This window comes from Lactuca virosa, chromosome 3 (assembly GCF_052849685.1).
Source record: "Lactuca virosa cultivar CGN04683 chromosome 3, Lactuca_virosa_CGN04683_v6, whole genome shotgun sequence".
Taxonomy (NCBI): Eukaryota; Viridiplantae; Streptophyta; class Magnoliopsida; order Asterales; family Asteraceae; genus Lactuca; species Lactuca virosa.
Genome location: NC_136428.1, coordinates 254,431,813 through 254,453,868, shown reverse-complemented (window position 1 = coordinate 254,453,868; position 22,056 = coordinate 254,431,813). Strand labels below are relative to the sequence as shown.

At 34.6% G+C, this 22,056-nt stretch overlaps 2 protein-coding genes and 1 pseudogene across 2 annotated transcripts; all 3 read right to left on the bottom strand.

Annotated features, from left to right (window-relative positions):
• Window positions 1–2,507: 2,507 nt before the first annotated feature.
• Window positions 2,508–3,685, bottom strand: LOC145167140 (peroxidase 63 pseudogene; annotated as a pseudogene).
• A 4,282-nt stretch (window positions 3,686–7,967) lies between these two features.
• LOC145167141 (ferredoxin thioredoxin reductase catalytic beta chain family protein) lies at window positions 7,968–10,365 on the bottom strand. The gene is made up of 6 exons (XM_079086237.1): window positions 10,121–10,365; window positions 9,409–9,521; window positions 9,147–9,196; window positions 8,994–9,065; window positions 8,673–8,733; window positions 7,968–8,193 (listed from the first exon to the last, which is right to left on the bottom strand). Exons 1-6 carry the CDS (start codon window positions 10,224–10,226, stop codon window positions 8,149–8,151), a joined length of 447 nt encoding a protein of 148 aa, XP_078942363.1. The 5' UTR covers window positions 10,227–10,365; the 3' UTR covers window positions 7,968–8,148.
• Window positions 10,366–11,850: 1,485 nt separating this feature from the next.
• Window positions 11,851–17,794, bottom strand: CFM2 (CRM family member 2). Its single transcript, XM_079086236.1, has 11 exons — window positions 16,881–17,794; window positions 16,227–16,701; window positions 16,029–16,159; window positions 15,599–15,913; window positions 15,193–15,349; window positions 14,429–14,721; window positions 14,295–14,354; window positions 14,161–14,211; window positions 12,521–12,890; window positions 12,312–12,442; window positions 11,851–12,224 (listed from the first exon to the last, which is right to left on the bottom strand). Exons 1-11 carry the CDS (start codon window positions 17,586–17,588, stop codon window positions 11,985–11,987), a joined length of 2,931 nt encoding a protein of 976 aa, XP_078942362.1. The 5' UTR covers window positions 17,589–17,794; the 3' UTR covers window positions 11,851–11,984.
• Window positions 17,795–22,056: the final 4,262 nt, after the last annotated feature.

Genomic DNA, 22,056 nt, shown 5'->3' with positions numbered 1-22,056 from the left:
TCGCCGAGTCCCAAGAACGACTCGCCGAGTCCATCCTTGACCATTATTATACAATCGATTTAAATGGGTCTTAACACACAAAAACCATAGATCTAGCCTCCTAATGTCCATTTTACACGCAAAGTTCCAAACTAGATGCACATGCATGGGGTCTTTGGCTCAAAAAGCCATATAAGGTGATCTACAAGATGCATGGGGTGTTTATGGCAACAAAGTGGGCACCTTTATGCCATAAAGACCCCCAATAGCCCTAGATCTGAAGCACAACTCACTTCTTATACTCAATCCCGATTACATCCTCACTAGGGCTTAGAAAGATGTAGAAAAAGGTCCAAAATCAAGATCTAGGCAATGAGTAGACAAGGTTTCAGCTTTATACCTCTAACAAGCTGGAAATGAGCTCAGAACTCTAGATCCTCTTGTTTCCCCTTGGTCTCACAAGTCTCCTTCTTCTCTTCAAGCTTCAATCACACAAAGTAACACCACAAGGCTCAAGAACACATTAAAAACGGCTAGGGTTCCGAATTAGGGTTTGCTCTGGACGATGGGGGCTAAGTTGAGGGGTTATAATGTGTTTAAATAGGGTGCAAACCCTCAATTTAGGGTTTCACCCAAACAACACCTACTCGTCGAGTCAGTCTCCCGACTCGTCGAGTAGGTCACTTAAACTCCCCGCGGATCACGACTCTACTCGACTAGTTGGGCCACCAACTCGTCGAGTCCCAGAGAAAAACATAAGAATTACTTGAAAGGAAAGCATACCAGGGATCGGGTATTACAGTATGGGAGTATGCTTTATTTATGAGTTCTCAAACAGAGGTTACAAGTACAATTCAACAGAAATTCCCCTATCACTCTAGTATTTAAGACGCAAAACAAATGATTAAGCGAACATTTGTATTTATAATGAAGAGATCAAATCTAAAACCCTAATGGGCTAAGCTCATTGGTCCATAGGCCCATGAATGGTGTCAACCAATCACAATCCACCATGTTGTAGCTTCTTGAACATTCATCATTGATATACATTGCATGAGCATCAGCAACACACATGATGAAACATCATGATCCATAGTGGCCCATCATGATGCCAGAGTGGCAGATCAAGATCACCATGGCTCATCAATCATCATGGTGGCACATCAAGCAATAATCCTTAAGCATCTTCAACTTCTAAGCATCCTTGAACAATCTTGAGCATCATAGGGGACATCACAACATAAGAGGCTCTCAGGGATATTGTGGCTCATAAAGGAACCAAATGGCACATCTTTGCATCAAGATGGGGCATCAAGCATGTAGATGTCACATCTTTATAAATGGATGGTGCATCCTCTCCTAGGGAGGCGCAACGCGCATACTCTTCCATGTTGGCTCATCTCCTTCACAAATGGCGCATCTAGACTCCAAAGTGGCGCACCCTCTCCATAATGGTGCATTTAGCTTCAATAGTGGCACATCTAAGCTATATATGGCGGGCTTGCTTAAGGAATGGCACATCAAGCTTCTCAATGGCGCACCTTGACTCCTAAGTGGCGCATCCAACCATAGGACACATCTTGATAATAGATGACACATCCATGCACCGTGATGCTCCATTCCACTCCCAAGTGTTCCATACCCCTTTTTAGAAGACTCGTTCATTTGTTGCTTGATCTGTTTATTTGTCATATGATTCATTCCTTTCTCAGATGATCCGTTCATTTGTCACATGTTTCATGAACCTCAAGTGCTCCATTGAACTCAAATGATCCATGAAAATGATGCAAATGCTCAAATCACATTTAACAAATACAAATATTTATATTTATTAATAATCAAAATTACTCTAATAAATAATCAATTAGTAGTAACTTGTTACAAAGTGTGACCATATATGATCATATGTCATTAACAAATATTATTCTATAATGACTCTTGGACATATAGACCGTTCAAGGACTTCTTATTTACTTAGTTGACCACGACTTCGTTGGTATGGAATTTATTTAGCGTGTATCATTCCTCGAACACTTCATGCAAAAATCCTATGAAAAGCTTTATTATTTTGTCCCTAATAAACCTTTGTAGTATTATGGTCTTCCACCAATCGAAAATAAAATATATTTGAAGAGGATGTTGAGTATTTACAAGTTTGGTTTGAAGAGGATGGTGAGGATTTTAGAAGTTTGATTTGAAGAGGACAATACCGAAGTGGTTATTCAATATGAACATTAATCAAGAATTGAAGGTAAAGGACATGATGGCTACTTCTTCGACACATTGATGTTCATCTTCAACTAAAAGATGAAATATATAGTTTGAACAAGACAAGTCATAATGAATTCCTCGGTAAGTTGTATGCTAGTCAAAAACCCAAAAAAGTAGTAAATGAAAAAAACCCATGATACTAAAAAACAAGTTCAACCAATACATTAACATTAACCCTCAAATAAAAATAGACTAAAATGATGCTTATGCCTTGTAACATTTCCGAAAGTTTAAAATTAGCCGAAAATCGATCTAACTTGATGCAAGTTATTGTTTAATTTTGAAAGTAAAAGATTTTTGTATACAAATATATGATCTTCATCGTTCAAAAAATATAATAATAAATTCAAGAGATATATTAGAACATTATCTTGGAATATATAATGATGAATGTAACCTAGTTGAATGAATCGCACCGGCGCCGGATTTCTCCTCTCCGGCCACTCTTCACACCGTACAAACCCAGCTTCTCCATTGCTCGACCAAATGCCTCAAAGAAAACTTTCTGTTCTCTAGCATACAACTCCACATATGGCTTCGTTCTCGGATCCATTACAAGCGCCCTATCCGATTTCAAAACTCCAAGTCCTTTCGGCAAGTTTTGGTAGTACGCATTATCGAAGTTTCTAGGAGTCATCACGTCGTTAAACACCGATAAGGAAGGGTTCCGGTGGTAATCCGCACAAGCAGATCTTAATCCCTCGGCGTATCTTGGATTGAACGACGGATCGTATTGTGATGTTCTGCTGTAATTGTAGATCTCTGAACTGAATTCCTTGCAATGACTGAATCCGATGGTGTGAGCACCTGTTAATGCCACCATTTCCTGAATTGAAAACCCTCTAGAACTGAAGATACTGATGAGTTGATTCATCGACATCGTAGGTCGAGGGAGATTGCCCTCAACGCGCGACGCTCTCGAAACTAATCCGTCACGGCGACCTAATTTCACGGTGTAGAAAGGTCCGCCCATCATCGTGACGAGATTACGAGTAGCGACGGCGAGGATATCGGCGCAGGAGACAACGCCAGGGCAAGCGAGTTCGAGAGCGGTTTTCGCCCTTACAACGACGTCGAACCCGTCTCCAGGGAGGGAGAGGTTGATGTCGGCGTCACGTTCGGCTTTGCTGAAGGGTCTGGAGGAGATAAGGACGGATGCGTCGCAGCCTTCGACGAGGCAGTCGTGGAAGAAGAGACGGAGCGCGGCGGCGGCGGTGGTTGGGGAATTGATCTGCTTGTTGGTGGTGGTGTCCTGCATTATCTGATCGAATTTGGGGCATGTTTTCTGGTAGTAACTGGTGGTGAGTTGCTGAGAGTGTGAAGATGAGATTAAGAATGAAATGAGTAAGAGAATTGAGATTACTCTGTCAGCCATTGATGTGGCTCTGTCAGTAGAGCATGTAGCTTAATGAGGAGTTCAATGGCGTCAAGACTCAAGAAAGGGTTTTGAGGGGGAGGAGCGCGTATGAGCGCGTGAAAACTGACGCGCGACTATCACTTTTACAGGCAGCCAGTAATCGCGGTGGATGCTGATTTGTCGGTCCATATTTAATTATTTTTAACTTTTGAATTATGAAATAAATTTCAATGTAAGGAAAAAATAATTAGGCAATTCTAATAAGTTTTGTGTAAAAGTCTAGTTAATTTTTTTTAAGGAAAGTCTCGGATATCCATAATTTTTGCATTTTTTAATATGAAAACAATATATTTTCTTACGAGAATATATACAAACAAGAAAAAACAAGTTGCTTAACTATTTTTTCGTAAATCGTCTTAATCAAACTAGTAAAGGTACGTTGAATACAAGTGGGGTATGCCAGAAAGGTTTGTGTTGGAATGGGTCATTATTTTCAATGACATTGTTCAAAATAAGAGCATACGCGCATGTTAGAGGGGCCCACACTTTATTCATTTTTCAAAATCGTTGGCGGTTACACGTGTCACAATTTTAGGACGATATCGCTGCCTAATATATTCCATAAAGATAAAGATAATAGAATCATTATCATATGGTAAAGAGCCACTAATTATTATTCGCCCTTCTATAAGCTCAAATTCCCTACGATTTTTTCTAAAATTTTAACGTATTTTGTCATCTTTTTATGTAGGAAATGAATTAACAACAAAATAATCATTCTACTCGTCCACCTAAGATAAAAAATCAAACTCCCACTAAAATTGATTTATAAAATTAAAAGTTACGCCAAAAATGAGTTATGAAAATCAAACATTCGTCGGTTCATCAGATGTATGGTTCTGAGATCAAAACCATACATCTGATGAACCGACGAGGGTTTGATTTTCATAACTCATTTTTGGCGTGACTTTTAATTTTAGACAAAATTGTAATAATGGTCAATGTGGTTGACAAAATTATGTGGTTTTGGTTCAAAAAGTTTTGGTCGTCCACCGTTGGTCCAAAATTGGATCTTTTTATTAGTTTTGGTCCCTATAGACTTAAAATGACTTTTATGCCCTTGTAATTTATATTGTTCAATTTTTTAATTGTTTTGTTATTTTAATTATTAAAAGAAATATCCCCATCACCCCCACCGTATTTTCCACTTTCTCTCACACCAGAAACCACCGATAACGCCAAAAACCATCACCACAACCGTTATTCTGGTCGGAAACTGTCACCAACGTCACCCATCTCGTCAGAAACCACCATAGTCATCCTACCCAAACCATATTCATCGTCTCTTCCCTTCATCTTTTCGTGACTAGGGTTTTCAGTCGTCGTCACCACTAGTAAATGTCGCCACCACAGCCAAAACAAGCTACGATCTGGACTGAGAAGGCTACCCCATGGATCTAGGCTCTGAGAAGCAGATATCTCCGGCGACGAAGCGCATCGCTGGGGTTTTCTACGCCTCTATTTCTCTCTCTTCTGCTGGTACGACTGTCGGAGAAGACGAACAGCAGATCCTGCTAGGGTCTGACGACGGTGGGTTTTTTCCATCTCTCTTTCTCTCCATTCTATAGTTTTCTTATGCTCTGATTTCCGCATCGAGGAGATGAAACGATAAGGATTTGTGTGGATGTGAATCTGTTGAGGAAGGAAGATGTGGTGGTGACAGTTGATTGAAGTGTTGGAGGTGGTAGTGGTAGGAAATGGTGGTAGGATGGTGGAACCGGTAGGTTGAAGATGAAGATGAAGGGAATCGCTACCATATATGGTGGTGGTTTCTTGCTAAAAATAGGTAGATCCAACGGTGGTGGTGGTTTTCTATGGTGAAAACAAAGATGAATGGTAGCTTTACCGACGACGGTGGTGGTTTCTGGCTAAAAACAAGCAGATCTAATGGTGGTGGTGATCCGATGACATGGAGATGGTGGTGTTCCGGCGGCGGTGGTGGTCTGTTGGTAGTGGTGGTGTTAGGTCAAAATAAAGTGAGAGAGAGATGTACGAGGTGGGGTGAGTGTGACTTAGGAGGGGTGGGGGGTGGGTTGGATTTTTTTTTTATTGAGTTTTAATTAAAATAATACAAAAAACAATTAAAAAATGTAAAAAAGAATTATATAAGGGTATTTTCGTCATTTTAGGTGGGATATGGACCAATACCACACTAAAATGCCAAACATAGGGACCAAAACCACACAAGGTTTTTGAAATTGGACCACTAATACACCACAAAATGATTTTGGACCAAAACCGCATAATTTTGCCAACCACATGGACCATTTTTGCAATTTTGTCTTAATTTTATAAATCAATTTCAGTGGGAGTTTGATTTTTTCCAATTACAAAGATGGGGTTAAATGATATGATGGAATCGACGGGGATCTTATTTCAGAAATCAATTGTCAATGGTGGTGATGGTCGTCAGACATAAAGCGACCGTGGGAGCGATGGTCAAAGAAGTTGAGATGAGGTGGTGGGGTGTAAATGAGTAGCCATAGTTGAGCTGGGATGGTTTGTGGCCTATATTGGTCGCTTCAGGTTTGTGAAGTTGGATCATCCAACGAGTTTTGGTGGGCCTTGATAATGGCGACGAACTTTATGATGGACATCGATGACGCCGACAATCGTTTCCGACAAGAGAGACAGAGTAGAAAGAGATGGGTATAGGAAGAGATATGGTGGTGGAAAGAGATCGATTGGAATCTAAAAGATTAACGGGTTTTGGGTTGTTAGTGAAAATGGTGGGACAATGGGACCCACATTCTTATTAAACAAATTTTCAATTGATTAAATGTAATTAAAACATAAAATATAATAAAAATGTATAAAGTATTTTTATATGGATAAGGACAAATCACGATACAAATTGAAACCATTCGGACCAAAAAAATTAGGGACTAAACTTGATATTCTGGAAAACCACAAACAATGTTTATGAATATTTATCTCTTATCAATCATTATAATGATTATAAGTTAAAATTAATGTTTAGCAATTACAAAATAGTTTTTTAAAACTCATTTTTATCACCTCTGATAAAGAGTTTCTAAGAAATCATATTCATTTTACTTCTTGAAAAGAAAATAGTTTATAGCTTCTCGAAATAAGTTTACAACAATGCCCTCATTTAACACTCATACAAATACGCTCCACCCTCCAAATCGAATTCAATCAATTGGTAACCCATCAAAACCTTTTATCATTTGCCATTTTTATGTTGATGTTCCTTTGTTGAGAATGTATTCTACTCTACCTAGTTTGATATGTTTAGCTGAGTTGACCAAAATCGTTGAATTTGGACTTTTTGTGATTTCTATACTAGTACTTGATATTTAGCTACAAGAACAAGACATGTATCTCAATTATGGACTCGATTAGGGACCATTCTAGTACTTGAATTATAGTACTCAATGTCCCATCAGAAAATAATAATCATAATAAAATGTTGTAGCCTTGAGATCATGCATCAATAAAATTGTACAAAAATGTATCAAGCATTCAACTTTGGGATATAAAATAGCTTAGGGTTTAGTAGATTTTCGTTGAAAAGATTACTATAAATAGTTAAAGATAAATTGTTATATGTACAAACAACAAATAAGCCAAAATATATAAGGATGCCTATTTTCGGGCAGTTTACATATAATCTCGGCGTCTACCAAACAATCAAAAAAATGTTTATCAGCTTATAGCGTTTTTTAATCTAATTGAGACATCTTTTTTTTTCATAACTTTAAGTTGTTTGATAACCTCTTAATTTTTTAATTAAGAAACAGACTTTTAATTTTTCGGATTCAGAACATTTGATACCTTTGACTCGTAATTGTTCAAATTTTTAATTTTTAAGATAAAAAGTTGTATCTAAAAAAAGAGGAGTGTGTTCCGAAAATACCTTAATTTTTTAGCAAACTTTTTTCCCCCTTCTCTTTCCATTTCACACCATCACCTCCTTTTTTCTTTCCACTGCCCTCTTCAGCCTCTTAAAATTTCACATCCTATCAATCAGACCTTTGTTTGTAACTCATAAGGTAAAATCCCAAACACCCCGGAAGTTTATATATATATATATATATATATATATATATATATATATATATATATATATATATATATATATATATATATATATATATAATCACATCGTCACTACTCATAATCTTTAAAATATAATTAGAAAACAAGATGCACCGATAATTCCTTAAAAATAATAGCCTAGATACAAACTTTAGACTGATTTATTTAATAATAACATAAACATGTTTGAAATATATGCAAATTAAGTGTTGTTCCATTAAGCCCATTAAGCCGAAAATAGATGATAGTTGTTTGTTCTTTCTTTGTATTTATTTTATTTTGGTTTGTGAGTTGTCACAATACATGTTAATGTGATATGATTGGATACACGCCCATAGTAATGATGTCGTTTATAATATGAACATGCAAAATTATACATGTAATTCGATAGTTTTTGTACCAAAAAAAGGGCACCTACACTACATATTGGCAGTTGATTCTTTAATTTCTTCCATAGAAATCGCCTGCATCCATGAAGGGAGAGCTTATATTTTTATTTTAGTAAATAGTTTTTTCCTAAAATTATTTTACTTAAAAGTAGGATTTTTATTTGGAAATCTCCCCAAAACAAAACTTTCCTCTTATTGATGAACTTAAATTTTTTTTTTAACAGAAAAAGACAAAACTTAGGCTGTGTTTGGCGTGCCATAGTTAGCTGATAAGTCAGCTTATTTTTCGAGCTTTTTTAAGTTGTCATGTTTGGCAAGCCAAAAAATAGCTTATAAGCTAGCTAGTTTACCAAACGTTATTTTTTATCAACTAGTTTTTTATTTAACAGCTAGCTTTTTAGCTATCAGCTAGCTTTTCAGCTAGTACGCCAAACATAACTTTACTGGAAAATTTTCATCAATAAGGCCAAAGTTTTTACTGAAAATCTCTCGATTTTTATTTAGTAAATACTTTATTTTTTCTGAGATGGTATTACTATTACTATTACTATTACCTGCTCATTGCCAGCAAAATCATTTTCAGGAGTGAGGAAAAGCATGCAGTGGCATTCCTTTCTGAGAAATAAAAAAAAAACAATAATTTTAATCAGGCTACAAAAATTAAATTAGGGTTAAATGCAAGAAATAGCAATGTACTTTGAAAGCAAAGCAAAAAAAAGTATATGTTGTAATGAAAATAAACAAATGTAGCATGCTATATATATATATATATATATATATATATATATATATATATATATATATATATAACAAATAAATAAAAGCATGTTGCTATTTCATGCAATAGGCCAATAAAATCATAATAATAAAATTACCTTTCTCTCATGGGAACACAAGGGCAATTCCAAAAGCCTTGTGTTGCCTCTGCTGCTTTGTCATCATAGTGCCTGTTTACAAACCAAATGAATAAGGATTGCAGATATACCTGCAAGGGCAAATTGGTAAATGAATAAGGATTGCAGATATACCTGCAAGGGCAAAGTGGTGCACCCAATGAATCTTTGTGATCTGCTAAGCCCTGTGTATCACCAATTAACACCAGAAATTTCAACTTTATCATAAAGTTAGTGAAGTAATGCTTTTCGAATTTCATCAAGATGTTATCCTAAGCTTTTCCAATGAGACAATGTTTTATAAAAGTGTAAATCATATTCATACAGACTAATTTTGTCATAAACATCTAATCAAAGAAAAATCTAGTAGAGATGGACATTCATAGAAAAAATGTACCTTGATAACTACAGAAGTAACACTTTTGTCTATGCAAAAATATGTGCCAGATTTACGAGCATATTGCTCTGAAAACTTCCTCATAATTTCAACAGACTTGTCTGATGGTTCAGCTGAAAATATTCAAAACAACAATACAATAAGGAAAGTAGCTCCAGTAAGATTGTTAGTTCTTAAACATTGTAACCTGATTGAACGATATTCCCAATACATAATATGGTTTGAGCTTCAAGTTTCAACTGTTGATCTAATTGGATTAAGCTCCTGATATGTACAAGGATGTTGAACATTTCTTTGTTTTCTGTTTTGATTTTTGAATTGCTCTTTATAAGAGCTAAGTTTGTTATTCAATTTTATTATTCCTGATCGATAAAGTTGTATCCAGTTTCTAACAACGTTAACGCCAATTACAGGGCTTTAATATGCACAAAATCAAATGAATATGAGCATGATTAGTATGATCGTGTTCATCTCCTTATAAGAAGCACACGGTTTAGAAACCTACAATTAACATAGCTTCGACACAATAACTAGTGAAATCAAATCCTCGAAATGAAAGCAAATGAACAAAAGCACAAATTAAACTATACGAGAGCACATTTTTCACTAATAAACTCAAGAAATTCTCACAAGGAAAATACACAATGCTAGGGTTTTAAGGCGGAACAAACTGACTCAGTCAAACATTTGAGAGCGCGCGTGTGAAAATTACCTTTGGCAATGACGGCTCCACGGAGGCGGAGGTGCGTAGGAGGTGTTCTGAAAGAGGAAACACCGAAGCCGACGGCGTAAGACGTCGTTGCCGGTAGAGCTCTCATCACGGTTATTATCTTCCGGATTCGATCAATATAACGAAAAAGAAAAACACAAAGCAGGACTAACAGTATCTCGAGATTGAGCAGAGAGAAAAGTTCCAGATCATCACCGGTGACCTATGTAAACATGTGTGTGTATGATTTGGCGTTACCGGAAAGATTCTTTTGATGTCGAAGAGGACGACGGAGCACCACTCGTTGCAAATTGCAATATCAGTTTATCCCCGAGCCGATGTAATTTTCAGTGAGCCACATTTTGTGTCACACTTTCACCTTTCTTTTCTTGGGCTTAATTTGGGTCATCACTTGGCCCAATACACAAACAAGTTGGGCCTTGGGTGAGTTTTTTTATTTATTTATTTATTTATTTATTTAAAGTTCGGTTTCTTCGATCGCAGTTCAGTCTACACCCGTTCAGTCCGGAAGTCTTTGCAGGGATTTTCTTTTTGGCTCGGTTTCAGGTTTTTTTTTTACAGAACTTCTTTGGGTGGTTTTGTCTCATAACGTTAACATAAGAAAACTTTGATATTTAATTAATATTAAAAGCTTATAAATTAAATGATAACATTACATAAGTTATCAAACATAAACATATTATTAAAAGACATATTCCAAACATTGTAGTTGTCGTTGCTATATGTGTATTCGTAGTAGGGGTGATGTATTCTTGATCGAAGATGACGCTAGACGATGTACTTGCTTCATAATTTTCATTTGTTCTTAAGTGTCAACAATGAATTTTTCATCGGTTTCTTCAATATGAGTTTTAGTATATGACAAAACTTATGCTAGTCTTCTTCACATATTGTCTTCCAAAATCTTGTTTTCTGTATAGTTTAAGCATTATTCAAGATCTTTGTAGTTTTTTTTTCTCTCCACCAACTCATAATAGTCTTTCTGTAAGGTATTAGTTTGTAGTCTTAATACATCTATAACCATTAGAGCTAAGACTTTATATTGACCAATTTTTTCTCTTTATTGCCACCATTTTAATATATCAAATTTGTAAATTCTTTGGCAGTTACATGACAAAGGGAATCGGTTACTTTACGTTTGAATTCTTGAATGTATTAGTTGAGAATATTCATTAAACCTATAGTGTCATTATTTTATAAAAGCAACCAAGCCATCACGGATAGTAATTGTACTCTCGATTACACCTTTAAAATTTACAAGTGGATATAATATCAAAGTAATCCGAAAAATTGACATAATTTTCAAAATATTTTATAAATGTTGTCATTTCACGAATAAAGTCTTTCATTGGGCATCTAACGATTCAAAACTCGTCAATGTTTTAATTATTTCACAAATACTAATCAAAGCAAAGTTATAGTTATATGTTACAAAATAAGTATGTGATAACATTATCATCATTGCTTGAATAGTAATCCAAAATCCGTATGTAATTGTTGAAGAAGAATCCAATCAACCAATGTCGTCTTGGGGATCATGCAAAAAGGTGTGTTCTCTTTGTGATTAGGTTAATAGTTTTTGTTGCTTTAGCAAACGTTTAATCATTAGATAAATAGAATTCCATCTAGTCGAGATATATATATATATATATATATATATATATATATATATATATATATATATATATATATATATATATATATATATGCGGTTATTTTTAAAGTTCTTTATGTTTCATTCTACAAAAAATGTATCCATCTTTCATGTGGAAAAGTCGACTTCTAGTAGATAGAATTTTAATTTAATTAAAATCATGGTTTTTTTTTTAAAAAAAAAAACCTCTACCTAAGAAACTCCTTCACGCTCATGGACTATATTACCCTCCAGTCCACATTCATATTTTATCGCTGAAATAAGTTCCGGGGAGATTATCGTCTTTTTAACAATCCCTTCTTCATCTTCATGTTTCTCATTAACTTTTTTATTATAATCCCGTGTTGTGGTTGTGGTGGTAGTAGCCCCCCAACCCCTATACAAAATAACCTTATTCGGTTCTTGTGATACCAAAATTGCCCCTGTTGCCTCCTATAAATAAAGCATGAACTTTTTCATAAATTATACCCATTTATTTATATATAAAACTAATAATAATAATAATAATACTAATAATACCTCTAGCTTCGAAACCAGTTCTTGCACTGAAGTCCCTTTGGCTCTTCCTTTGATATTCACAATAGCAAGAGGGTGTTTTTGGAAATGAGTTTTAATTGTTTTAGCCACCCCACTAACAACATTGCGTCTCCCTGCATTATAAAATATAAATATAAATAATATCATATACTACCAATTTTATATAATATTAGCAAAATTTTGGAACTTACCAACAGCAAGAACAGGGCGTTTTGTGGTTTTAAGTGCTTGTTTCCTCAAAAGCAGCCTTTCTTTATTGGAAAGAAGAACAGATCTGTGTTGTCTCCCGTTTGACTCGGTAACTCGGAACTCGGTTTTATTGGTTAACAGTGATAGCTTTGAGGAGTTATTAGCTTCTGTGAACTCACTTTCATTTGTTTCTGGATTTTCTTGGGATGATGATTGTATTTGTAACCCATTATTTTTGTTTGAAAAATCTAAATCAACCTCAATTTCCTTTAATTTTGTAGGATTTGGATTTGGATTATGATTATGAAGTTCAATATTTGCATTAGGTTCTTCCATACATTCAGTTGATGAGCTTTTCTCCTTTTCATGTTCCTATACAATCATTAATAATATATATATATATATATATATATATATATATAGGGAAAAGTTCAATAGAGAACCATAATTATTGGTTCTTCAAGGAACCAAATCTTTTTTTCAATTTCTAGAGCTTATTCTTTATCGAAAAAAAAATCTAAAAATATATAAATTCATATATTAACATTGTGAATGTGAAAAATATTTTTCGGATTCACCGTGTGAATCCGGATTCACATTGTGAATTTTCAAAGATTCACATTGTGAATTTGACGTAAAAAAAAAAAAAAAAAAAAAATTGAATTTGATATCATTGGAAAAAGGATAAAAAGTTATGAATTTTTGTATTTTTAGTTTTTTTTTTGATAAAAAATAAGTTCTAAAAGTTGAAAAAAAGATTGGTTCCTTGGTTAATTATGGTTCTCTATTGAACCTCACCCTATATATATATATATATATATATATATATATATATATATATATATATATATATATGTGTGTGTTAAGTTATTCTTTCTGCATTAACTCAAAAAGAAACACTCGTATATAGCTTAACAGATTAAGGGGGTGTTTCTTTTTTAATCAACTTGGAAAAAAAAGGGTTAATCTCATAAAAGACCTTATTTTTTTCCGGATTAAACCTCAATTTTATTTTTTTTTCCTGAAGAAGACCTTGCATTTTTTCATTTTTCCGAAAAAGCCCTCAACTTTGTCTTTTTTTTTCCAAAAAAAACCCTCACCCTTCTAAATGCTTCCAAATAAACCCTAACCTTTTTTATTTTTTCTCAAAAAAAACCCTCACACTTCACATTTTTTTTGGGTTAATCTCATAAAAGACCTTATATTTTGTGTTTTTCCGGATTAAACCTCAAATTATTTTTTTTTTTGCCTGAAAAAGACCTTGTATTTTTTTCATTTTTTCTGATCCGGCCCTTTTAGTCATTTTTTTCCAAAAAAAAAATTGTAAAATGTGAGGGTTTTTTCGAGAAAAAACTAAAAAAGTTGAGGGTTTATTTGGAAGCATTTAGACGGTTGAGGGGTTTTTTCGTAAAAAAAAAAATGCAAAGTTGAGGGCTTTTTCGGAAAAAATGAAAAAATACAAGATCTTTTTCAGGCAAAAAATAATGTTGAGGTTTAATCCGGAAAAAACACAAAATATAAGGGCTTTTATGAGATTAACGATGAATATTTTGAAATTTGTTTTTTATGGGATATAAGGGTAAAATGGTCATTTAGCCTCGTTCAGACGCTTTATTCAGTTAAAAAAAAAACAACACTTTACCTCAGCCACTTCATCTTTTTCACCCTGTATGCAGATTTCCTCATTTTTGGCCTGTTTCAAGACAAATTAATTATTTTATTTTTAATTTTTTTCAGAAACTATTTACAAAATACAAACATTATAAACAAACTCACCAACTTAAGCTTCAATTCCTCAACATTTTTCCCAAGCTTCAACACATGAAGTTTCAACGACTGCATATAAAAAATTTACAAAGTTTCAAACATATTTACAAAAATCATGATTAAAATTAAATACTAATAATTACCTCTGTACGTTGTGCTTCAATGGAACGTTTTAATGCTTCTCTTTTATTAAGAAGTGTTTGAGGCCTTAAAGAAGGTGGCCTTTTATAATTTTTTCCACGATAAATAATAATTGCATGACCTTTTCTCATGCGTTCTATTGCAACTAATATTCCACCACTTTCTGCTTCTAATGTTCTTGCAATTGCATGAAGCTCATCAATGCTGGATTCACCAGATAATATCTTCACAAGCTCTCTGTATTTCCAATGAAGATGCATGTTTTCAACAGTTCCATCAAAAACCCCACGTCTACCTGACAATGGAAATTGGAATGGAATTGTTCATTCCGTTCGAATGAAAACAACGATGGAATGGAATTAATTTTTGTTCTTTAGCCAGGTGGGTGTTTTTTGTTAAAGATTATCACTAGCCCAATAGAATCAATCTTATCGTCTAAATGAAGTTAGCTTGTTCTAGAATTTTCTAGATCATTCTAGAACATTATAACATCTTTTTTGATAAAGGGCTAAACTCTATTAGGCTAAGCTCCATTGGGCTAGTGATGACCTTCAACATTTTTTATTGTTTCATCATGGAATGGAATAAAAATTGCAAAATAATCCATTTTTGTTTGTGTAATTTATAACGATGCAAATCTTTTTGAAGAAATTTTCCCATTCAGCAATTTTTTTTTTTTTAGTTTTACCTGTTTGACCTTTTACCAATAAAATATAACTCAAATTAATCCATTTTCATAAAAATGAAATTGAGATTTGAGACTCACCCAAAAGTAGAAAAGGCTTCATCTTCATGCCAACTTTCCTCAACATGTATCTTTCCTCTTCAGTGATACCCTCTTTATCTACTTCAAATTGTTGTTTTGTTTCTTCCTTCTCCAATTCTTCTAGAAGCTTCTCTGCCTTTTCTTTGTTCTCCAATGCCTATCATTTAGTAGAGGTGAAACAGCATCTTTGAGTGGAAGGGCATTTTGGGTATTTTAGTTATTAAGTTTTTATGTATTGCTTCCTTTTGAAGAGTGGCTTCTCGAATTTACCAAACTATCCTTTCTTCTTGATCAATTGAGTATTATTAAATGAAATGAAATCTGTTTTTCTTCATTTTGACTTTTGAGTTGACCTTATTGTGTCTTGTTCTATTAAGTGAAGTTCATAGCACATGTGGATTGATACCTGAGACAATTTGGAACTAGTCTTCTTAATAGCTGCTTCACGTGACCTTTGTTTCCTTTGTTCAATGGCAATTTCGAGTTTTTGGTCACTAATTTCACCAATTTTGGAAACAGAGGAGCTTTGGGTTCCATTATCTTGATTGACTTGTGGAGGATTTGATGATGAGTTTGGAGTTTTGTTCCTTTGAAACTCATCAACTCCATGGTTTCTTCTCTGTTCTATTGCTGAAGAAACTGAAGATGGGAGGAAATCTTTACCTCTATAAAGAACAATATACTCCTTATCGCGTGTAAGTAGGGTTCCTCCAGTTAACCACTGAAATATTTTCATGTTGGAGAAAATAAATATGGCATTGTTAATGATAATTTGAAAGAAAAACATCATATTTCAAGATGTTTTAATATTGGTATCAATTCCAAGTAACATAAACCTGCAATTCTTTAGCCATTAGCTCACTGTTAGTATTCTGTACTCCTTTCTTAACAGCAATCTTTGCAATCTCACATTTCTCCCAAAGCTTTAGAATAGCTGCAGCCAATCCTTGATGTTTCCTATTTCTACCTGATACAATACAAACAGACATATTTTCAAATAAGAACATATAGAACTAGAATTTGGAGTGACTTACCTAAAGCAAAATGACATGGTAAAGGCCTTCCAAGTCTTCTAAGAATTGTCATCTCATCATTTGTTAATTTTGGTTGAACTCCAAAGGGGAGAAGCCTGAAGGGTTTCCTGTATCCAGGAACAATTGCAGGTAGAAGATCAGCATCAACTGGTAAAGGTTCATATCCATACCAATCAGTGAACCTTGGACCTAATCCTTGCAAAAGCTGATCAGATTCTTCCATGAGCTGTTTCTCACCAGGTAGCTGAAATCGAACCCTGGTTCTTGAACCCACTCCTTGAATCAAAGGTGGCTCTGGCTCAGTTGTTGTTCTTGTTTGAACACCATTATCTTCAGAGTTTGTAGATGAACTCATTGGTTCATCAACAGATGCATCATTTGGGTTTACAAAGAAGTAAGGATACTTGTAGTCTGTTCCTCTGTACAATATGATAATGCTTCCAGATCTCCAGACAACTAAACCCCCAGTCTTTCTCTGAGAAAAAGCCCCAATGTTGATCATTATGACAAAAAAGAAAGATTCAAGGTCAAGAAAAACTAAAGCATTTGAGTTGATTTTGAATTTTGGACTAGTTGTTTGGAAGGAGGGAGTATTCAGTTGTGTTTGTGAACAATAATGGTATACTACAGGAGAACAGACATTGTTTATCTAACCTCAAGTAAATCATGCGTTCTCCTCATGTTCAATCTACACAAATCCTCACAGACAATCTTTACGAGTTCAGTCCTTCTCCACCTCTCATGGATTCCATTAACGATCCCCTCTGTGATACCAGCCTTCCCAATCTTAAGCTTCTGCTTGACAGCAATTCCCAACCCTCTCAACCTTCTTAACTCCGCCGGTGGCAGCTTCAACTCCGCCATTGTCGGTACATTCTCGCTCTCTCCGTTTCCCTCTAGTGACCTCTTCACCTTTTCCTCTTTCTTCTCCTTCCAAACCTCCCGCCGAAGCTCATGATACCTTCTTATCGCATTTCCAGACCCAGGCTCCGGAACTGGATTCTCAGGCGTACTCCAACTCGGGTCAAGCGTGTGGCCGACCCGGTACTTTGGTATACGATTAGGTAACGGGACAAATATTTCACCAGGAGAGGTAACTAGGGTTACTTCTGGTGCTGAAGGCTGTTGCTTATTGCTATCGTCTTCAACGTAACCTAAGCTTCGAAGCTTATCGGCAATTCTTCGAATTGCGGATTGAGGTAGACTTTTGGTGTCGGCGGAGGAAGCAGATGCGTGAAGGAGAAAGGAACTGCGACGAAAGTGATAAGGGGTTCGAGGAAGAAGGTTTCGGGGAAGATGAATGTGAGAGAGAAAGGGGTTCGTGAGGGTTTTAGGACAAGGTGAGGGCCGTTGAAGCAACATTTGGGGATGATGAATCACTGGCTAAAATTGAGTCGAATTGCTGTAATTGTGTTGGAAATTCGTTGAACTGCTCTTCGATTTTCCCTCCAAAATACTCGATTTAGAATAGTTGATTGTGTTCAGTGTTCTTCCACGAGCTTTCAGAAACCAGAAGTAGTATTTAGCAGCATGTCTGTTTGATGCTTCAATGGACATAAGAAGGCATTTAGGCATGCAACCATATCTATAGTAGTTTTTTATTACTTATATTGTTCTACTTTGTAGTGAATTTTTATTTTAAGAATTATATTTATAAAAACAATTTTTAAAAACTTTTGTTTTAAAAGTTCATGTTATAACAAGTAAAATAAACATAAAAATAAAACAAAATATATAAACACAAAAATATCAATGTTACTCGATAAAGAACCAATCATATATTAATCATTTATTAATTTATGTAATCGGTTACATTTACAAACCTTAGGCACTTGAATATTGATTCTGAAAATATGTTTTTGGATAAAATTGTAAAAAAAATATCCTTGTTGTATGCATTTTTTTGGGTTTTAGTCGAAATTCTGACTTTTTTGTTTTGTGGTCCTTTTAAGCTAGTTTCATTGTGGATTTGGTCCCTCAATAAACTAAAATGACTTTAATACATTTGGGTATTTATTTTCTATTTTTAAAATTAGTTTTTTAATGTTTAATAATTATTTATTCATTTTAATAATTAAAAAATAAGAGGACCTCTCTCTCTCTCTCTCTCTCTCTCTCTCTCTCTCTCTCTCTCTCTCTCTCTCTCTCTCTCTCTCTCTCTCTCTCGGAAAAGAAACACACCCAATTCCCCTAACCCCATCTTATTCCTTCTTCCACCTTCGTCATTTTCTATTTTTCTTTTAACATACCTTGTTTCAACAAAAAGAAAATCAATAGAGAAGATACCACTAGAATCACTTCACTTCTCCTGTTAAAACTGCCATAATTTCTTAAAATTTAATGCAGAAAGAACCGACATTGTTATGGGATTTTTACAGGCTTGACCTTGTTTCAACAAAAAGAAAATCAAGAGAGAAGAAACCACCGTCTCTACCCCTGAAACTATCATTCTCTGCCTCACAACCCTAGCTCTACAGATTGATGATTGTTTATCAGACCCATTCTCACCTCTCTATCAATTTCTGGGTTTTAATTTCTTGGTGGGTGTTTGGCTTCTGAGAAATATTGGTTGTGTTTTTCTGAATGTTTTTGTGTGTACCTACATCTCTGTATCTTTGGTCTTCGATTTGGCCCTCTCATCCCCGATTTCGTTCCAGGTACATTGGATGGACTTTAATTTGTTGGTTTGAAGTTGTTTTGTATATAATGTTGTTTATTGGAAAATCTTGGTAGTGGGTCACGATAGGGGGAGGTGGCGGCTACTGTGATTTACCTCGGTGGAAAGAAGGAAGGCGGTCGAAGCAGTGGGTCACGACAGGGGGGGGCGGAGTGGGCTGAGAACGACGGTGGCAGTCGGTGGTGCTCGCTCTGGCGACTCCTGCTGCTTCTGTTTATTTCTTCCGGCAAGGTCGACGTGTGAGAGACGAGCGGAGGAAGGAGTAAGGGTCGGGGATGTTTGGAGGATGTTTGTGGTTGTTGTACTCGACAAAATAAACACGGTGGTGGTGAGTTTTTACCATGGCAGCGGGGAGTGGCGGAGGGAGCTGCTCCGGTGGCCGGCAGCGGTGGTTCTTGGTTGTAAGTGAAGAAGAAGGAAGGGGAAGGTTGGTCTGGTGAGGTATGAGAGAGAGAGAGAGAGAGAAGTGGGCCCTTTTTTATTATTAAAATAATTATTAAAATAACTAAATAAATATTATATTTAAAAAAATCAAAAAAAATGAAAAATAAAATACCCAAAGGGTAGTACAGTCATTTCAATTTACTGAGGGACCAAATCCGCAAAGAAACTAGTTCAAAAGGACCACGAAGCCAAATAAGTCGACATTTGGACTAAACCTTAGAAAAAATGCATACCACAGGGACCATTTTTACAGTTTTGTCTATATTTTTAATTAAAAAACTCTATGCTAGCTTTTTTACAATTTAATATTACTAATTCATATATCTATATATTTTGTCTTTGATTGATATTACTATGAGACCATAAAATTTTTATAGAAAAACCTTTTTTATAGTGAATACTTAGCTTTTTGGGTTGGTGATTTGACAAAAGGTGGCAAAAAAAAAAAAAGTTTTATGAAAAATTTCTCGTATTATGGATGCTTTAAGACATTTCTTTTAGCTATATTTTATTTCTTGAGAATATGAATATGTATTGTGTATGAAAATAATGTGAAGTACAATATTTCTTTCTTTTTCACTAACACTCTGTTCTGGAGTTTAAAAATGAAGGGATGAGAAGGGAGAGGAAAGAAAGAAAAGAAAGGGAAGAGAATGAATGAAGGAGAAAGTCTATCTCTCTCAATCAACCCATATTTGTGCCATGTTCTTGAGTTTTTGTAAGGGATGAAAAGGAAGGAAGTGTGTTCTTTAGATTTTTTTTCAAATGAATGAAGGAAAGTAATGTGTTCTTGGGTTTTATTAAAGAAGAGGAAGGAAAGATTATGTTTTTCCCCTTGAAATCTATCTACCTAAATGTATGTTAATTAAGAGGGATAAACTTCCTTTCATTCCTTTCCCTTTCTTTTGTTGTATTTAGCGTATTCGGGTTGATAATATCATAGAAAGTGAAATGATAGACAATGAAGGTCAGAAGAATTATCAGGGATGTCGACAGTAATAGTATTTGATGCCTAAGTTAGGACAAAAGAGTCAATGTATTACGAGAGTAAGTTTAGAGTATATTAATGTGTATCCATATTAATACCCTTATTTTCATTGAAGATGGAGAATCGCGAATAGGGGTGTAAGTGAGTCGAGCTACTCGTGAGCTATTCTGGATCGACTCGTTAAAAGCTCGACTCGAGATCGAATTAAACGAGCCCGAGCCTAAAATATGAGACTCGTTTATTAAATGAGCTCGAGTCGAGCTTCAATTAGTGGGCTCGCGAGCCTAAACGAGGCTATATATATATATATATATATATATATATATATATATATATATATATATAAAAGCTCGTTTAGGCTCGCGAGCACACTAAATTGTTCACGAACCGAGCTCGAGCTTCATTTTAAGGTTCGAATCGAGCTCGAGCTTGAGCTTATTCAAAATTAAACAAGCCGAACTCAAGCTTGGTTAGGCTCGAGCTCGGCTCGACTCGTTTACACCTAATCGCGACGAAAGATATAAAAAGTTAAAATCACATTGTTTTAAAGTGCACAGAGAAATAGCTACATAGGTGCAAGAGTGGGTCTTGGCCCACTCTACACAAATTTGAGGTGAAATATATTATATATAGATTTTATATTTCTTTTGAATAAAAAATATTAAAACTGTGAATTGTAACATTGCTCACTCCATTTTAAATTTAAATCCATAACGAAGGAAATAATTTACATGTTAAGACATGTCGATTAAAGAATTAAAACAACAATTTTTTGAATAGATCAAATTGCATTTCAATCTCCACAGTGAATTTCTCATTCATCAGGTTTGTATATTAATTTTTTTATTATCTTAATTAATCAGTTACTTCCAACTTAAACGAACAATTTACTTTAAAATCATATATTGTTACATTTTGTTACCATTTTCAATATTTTGCTACTTGTTTATATTTTTTAAATTATTTGATCTGCCTAAAACAAAATTCTGACTACACCACTAAAGTGCATGAATCAAAAAACTAAATAGAAATATCACCATGATTGGGAAAGATCCTGAAGACATTGTATTTGGATTGGGTCAATTGGAAGGTGTTCCTTTCCCTTCATTTTTTAACTCTTGAGAAAAGAGCATTGGTCAAATAGACTTCATGGAAAAAAAAAACCTAATCTTTCCTTCCTCTTCTTTTTCACTCCCCTCAAAAAAAAAAATTTCAAGAACATATTTTACTTTCTTTCAAAACACGATTCCTTCCTTTTCCATCCATAAAAAAACATAAAAAAAAAATTTACTTTCTTTTAGAACATGATTCATTCCTTAAAAAAAAACTCAAGAACATGGCGTAAGTAATAAATGAATATATTGTTATCCACAAAACATATTTAAGAAGGAAAATGACGATACACTTAAGAACATAAAAGTAAAAGATAAACCACATGCTTAATTGAGGAAACTTGATTTCTCCTAATTGCTAAATTTGAGTCATTCTTTTTGTACTCTATTATGAATCAAGTTATTCCCTCTTTAAGTTCATTAAATGAAGAAACACCACCTAAGTGGTGCATCCTGCTATAAATTTAGACACAACATGATTTTAAACATCATGAATCTTTGATTCTAACATAAACACCATGACTCCACCATTATTTCTCAAACCTTGGCAATTGATCAAGAACTTATATAAAAACAAGAAATCCATCCATCATAGATCAACATACACAA

Bases quoted from the DNA above. Each gene is read 5' to 3' on its own strand.
- LOC145167141 (XM_079086237.1), bottom strand. From the start codon at position 10,226: ATGAGAGCTCTACCGGCAACGACGTCTTACGCCGTCGGCTTCGGTGTT. The intron at 9,522-10,120 runs GTAATTTTCACA...GAATATTTTCAG, and splicing joins TGGAGCCGTCATTGCCAAAG to CTGAACCATCAGACAAGTCT. The intron at 8,194-8,672 runs GTAATAGTAATA...TCATGGATGCAG, and splicing joins ATTTTGCTGGCAATGAGCAG to GCGATTTCTATGGAAGAAAT.
- CFM2 (XM_079086236.1), bottom strand. From the start codon at position 17,588: ATGTTGCTTCAACGGCCCTCACCTTGTCCTAAAACCCTCACGAACCCC. The intron at 16,702-16,880 runs GTTAGATAAACA...GCTTTTTCTCAG, and splicing joins GAACGCATGATTTACTTGAG to AGAAAGACTGGGGGTTTAGT. The intron at 12,891-14,160 runs GTAAAGTGTTGT...ATGATTGTATAG, and splicing joins AAAAAGATGAAGTGGCTGAG to GAACATGAAAAGGAGAAAAG.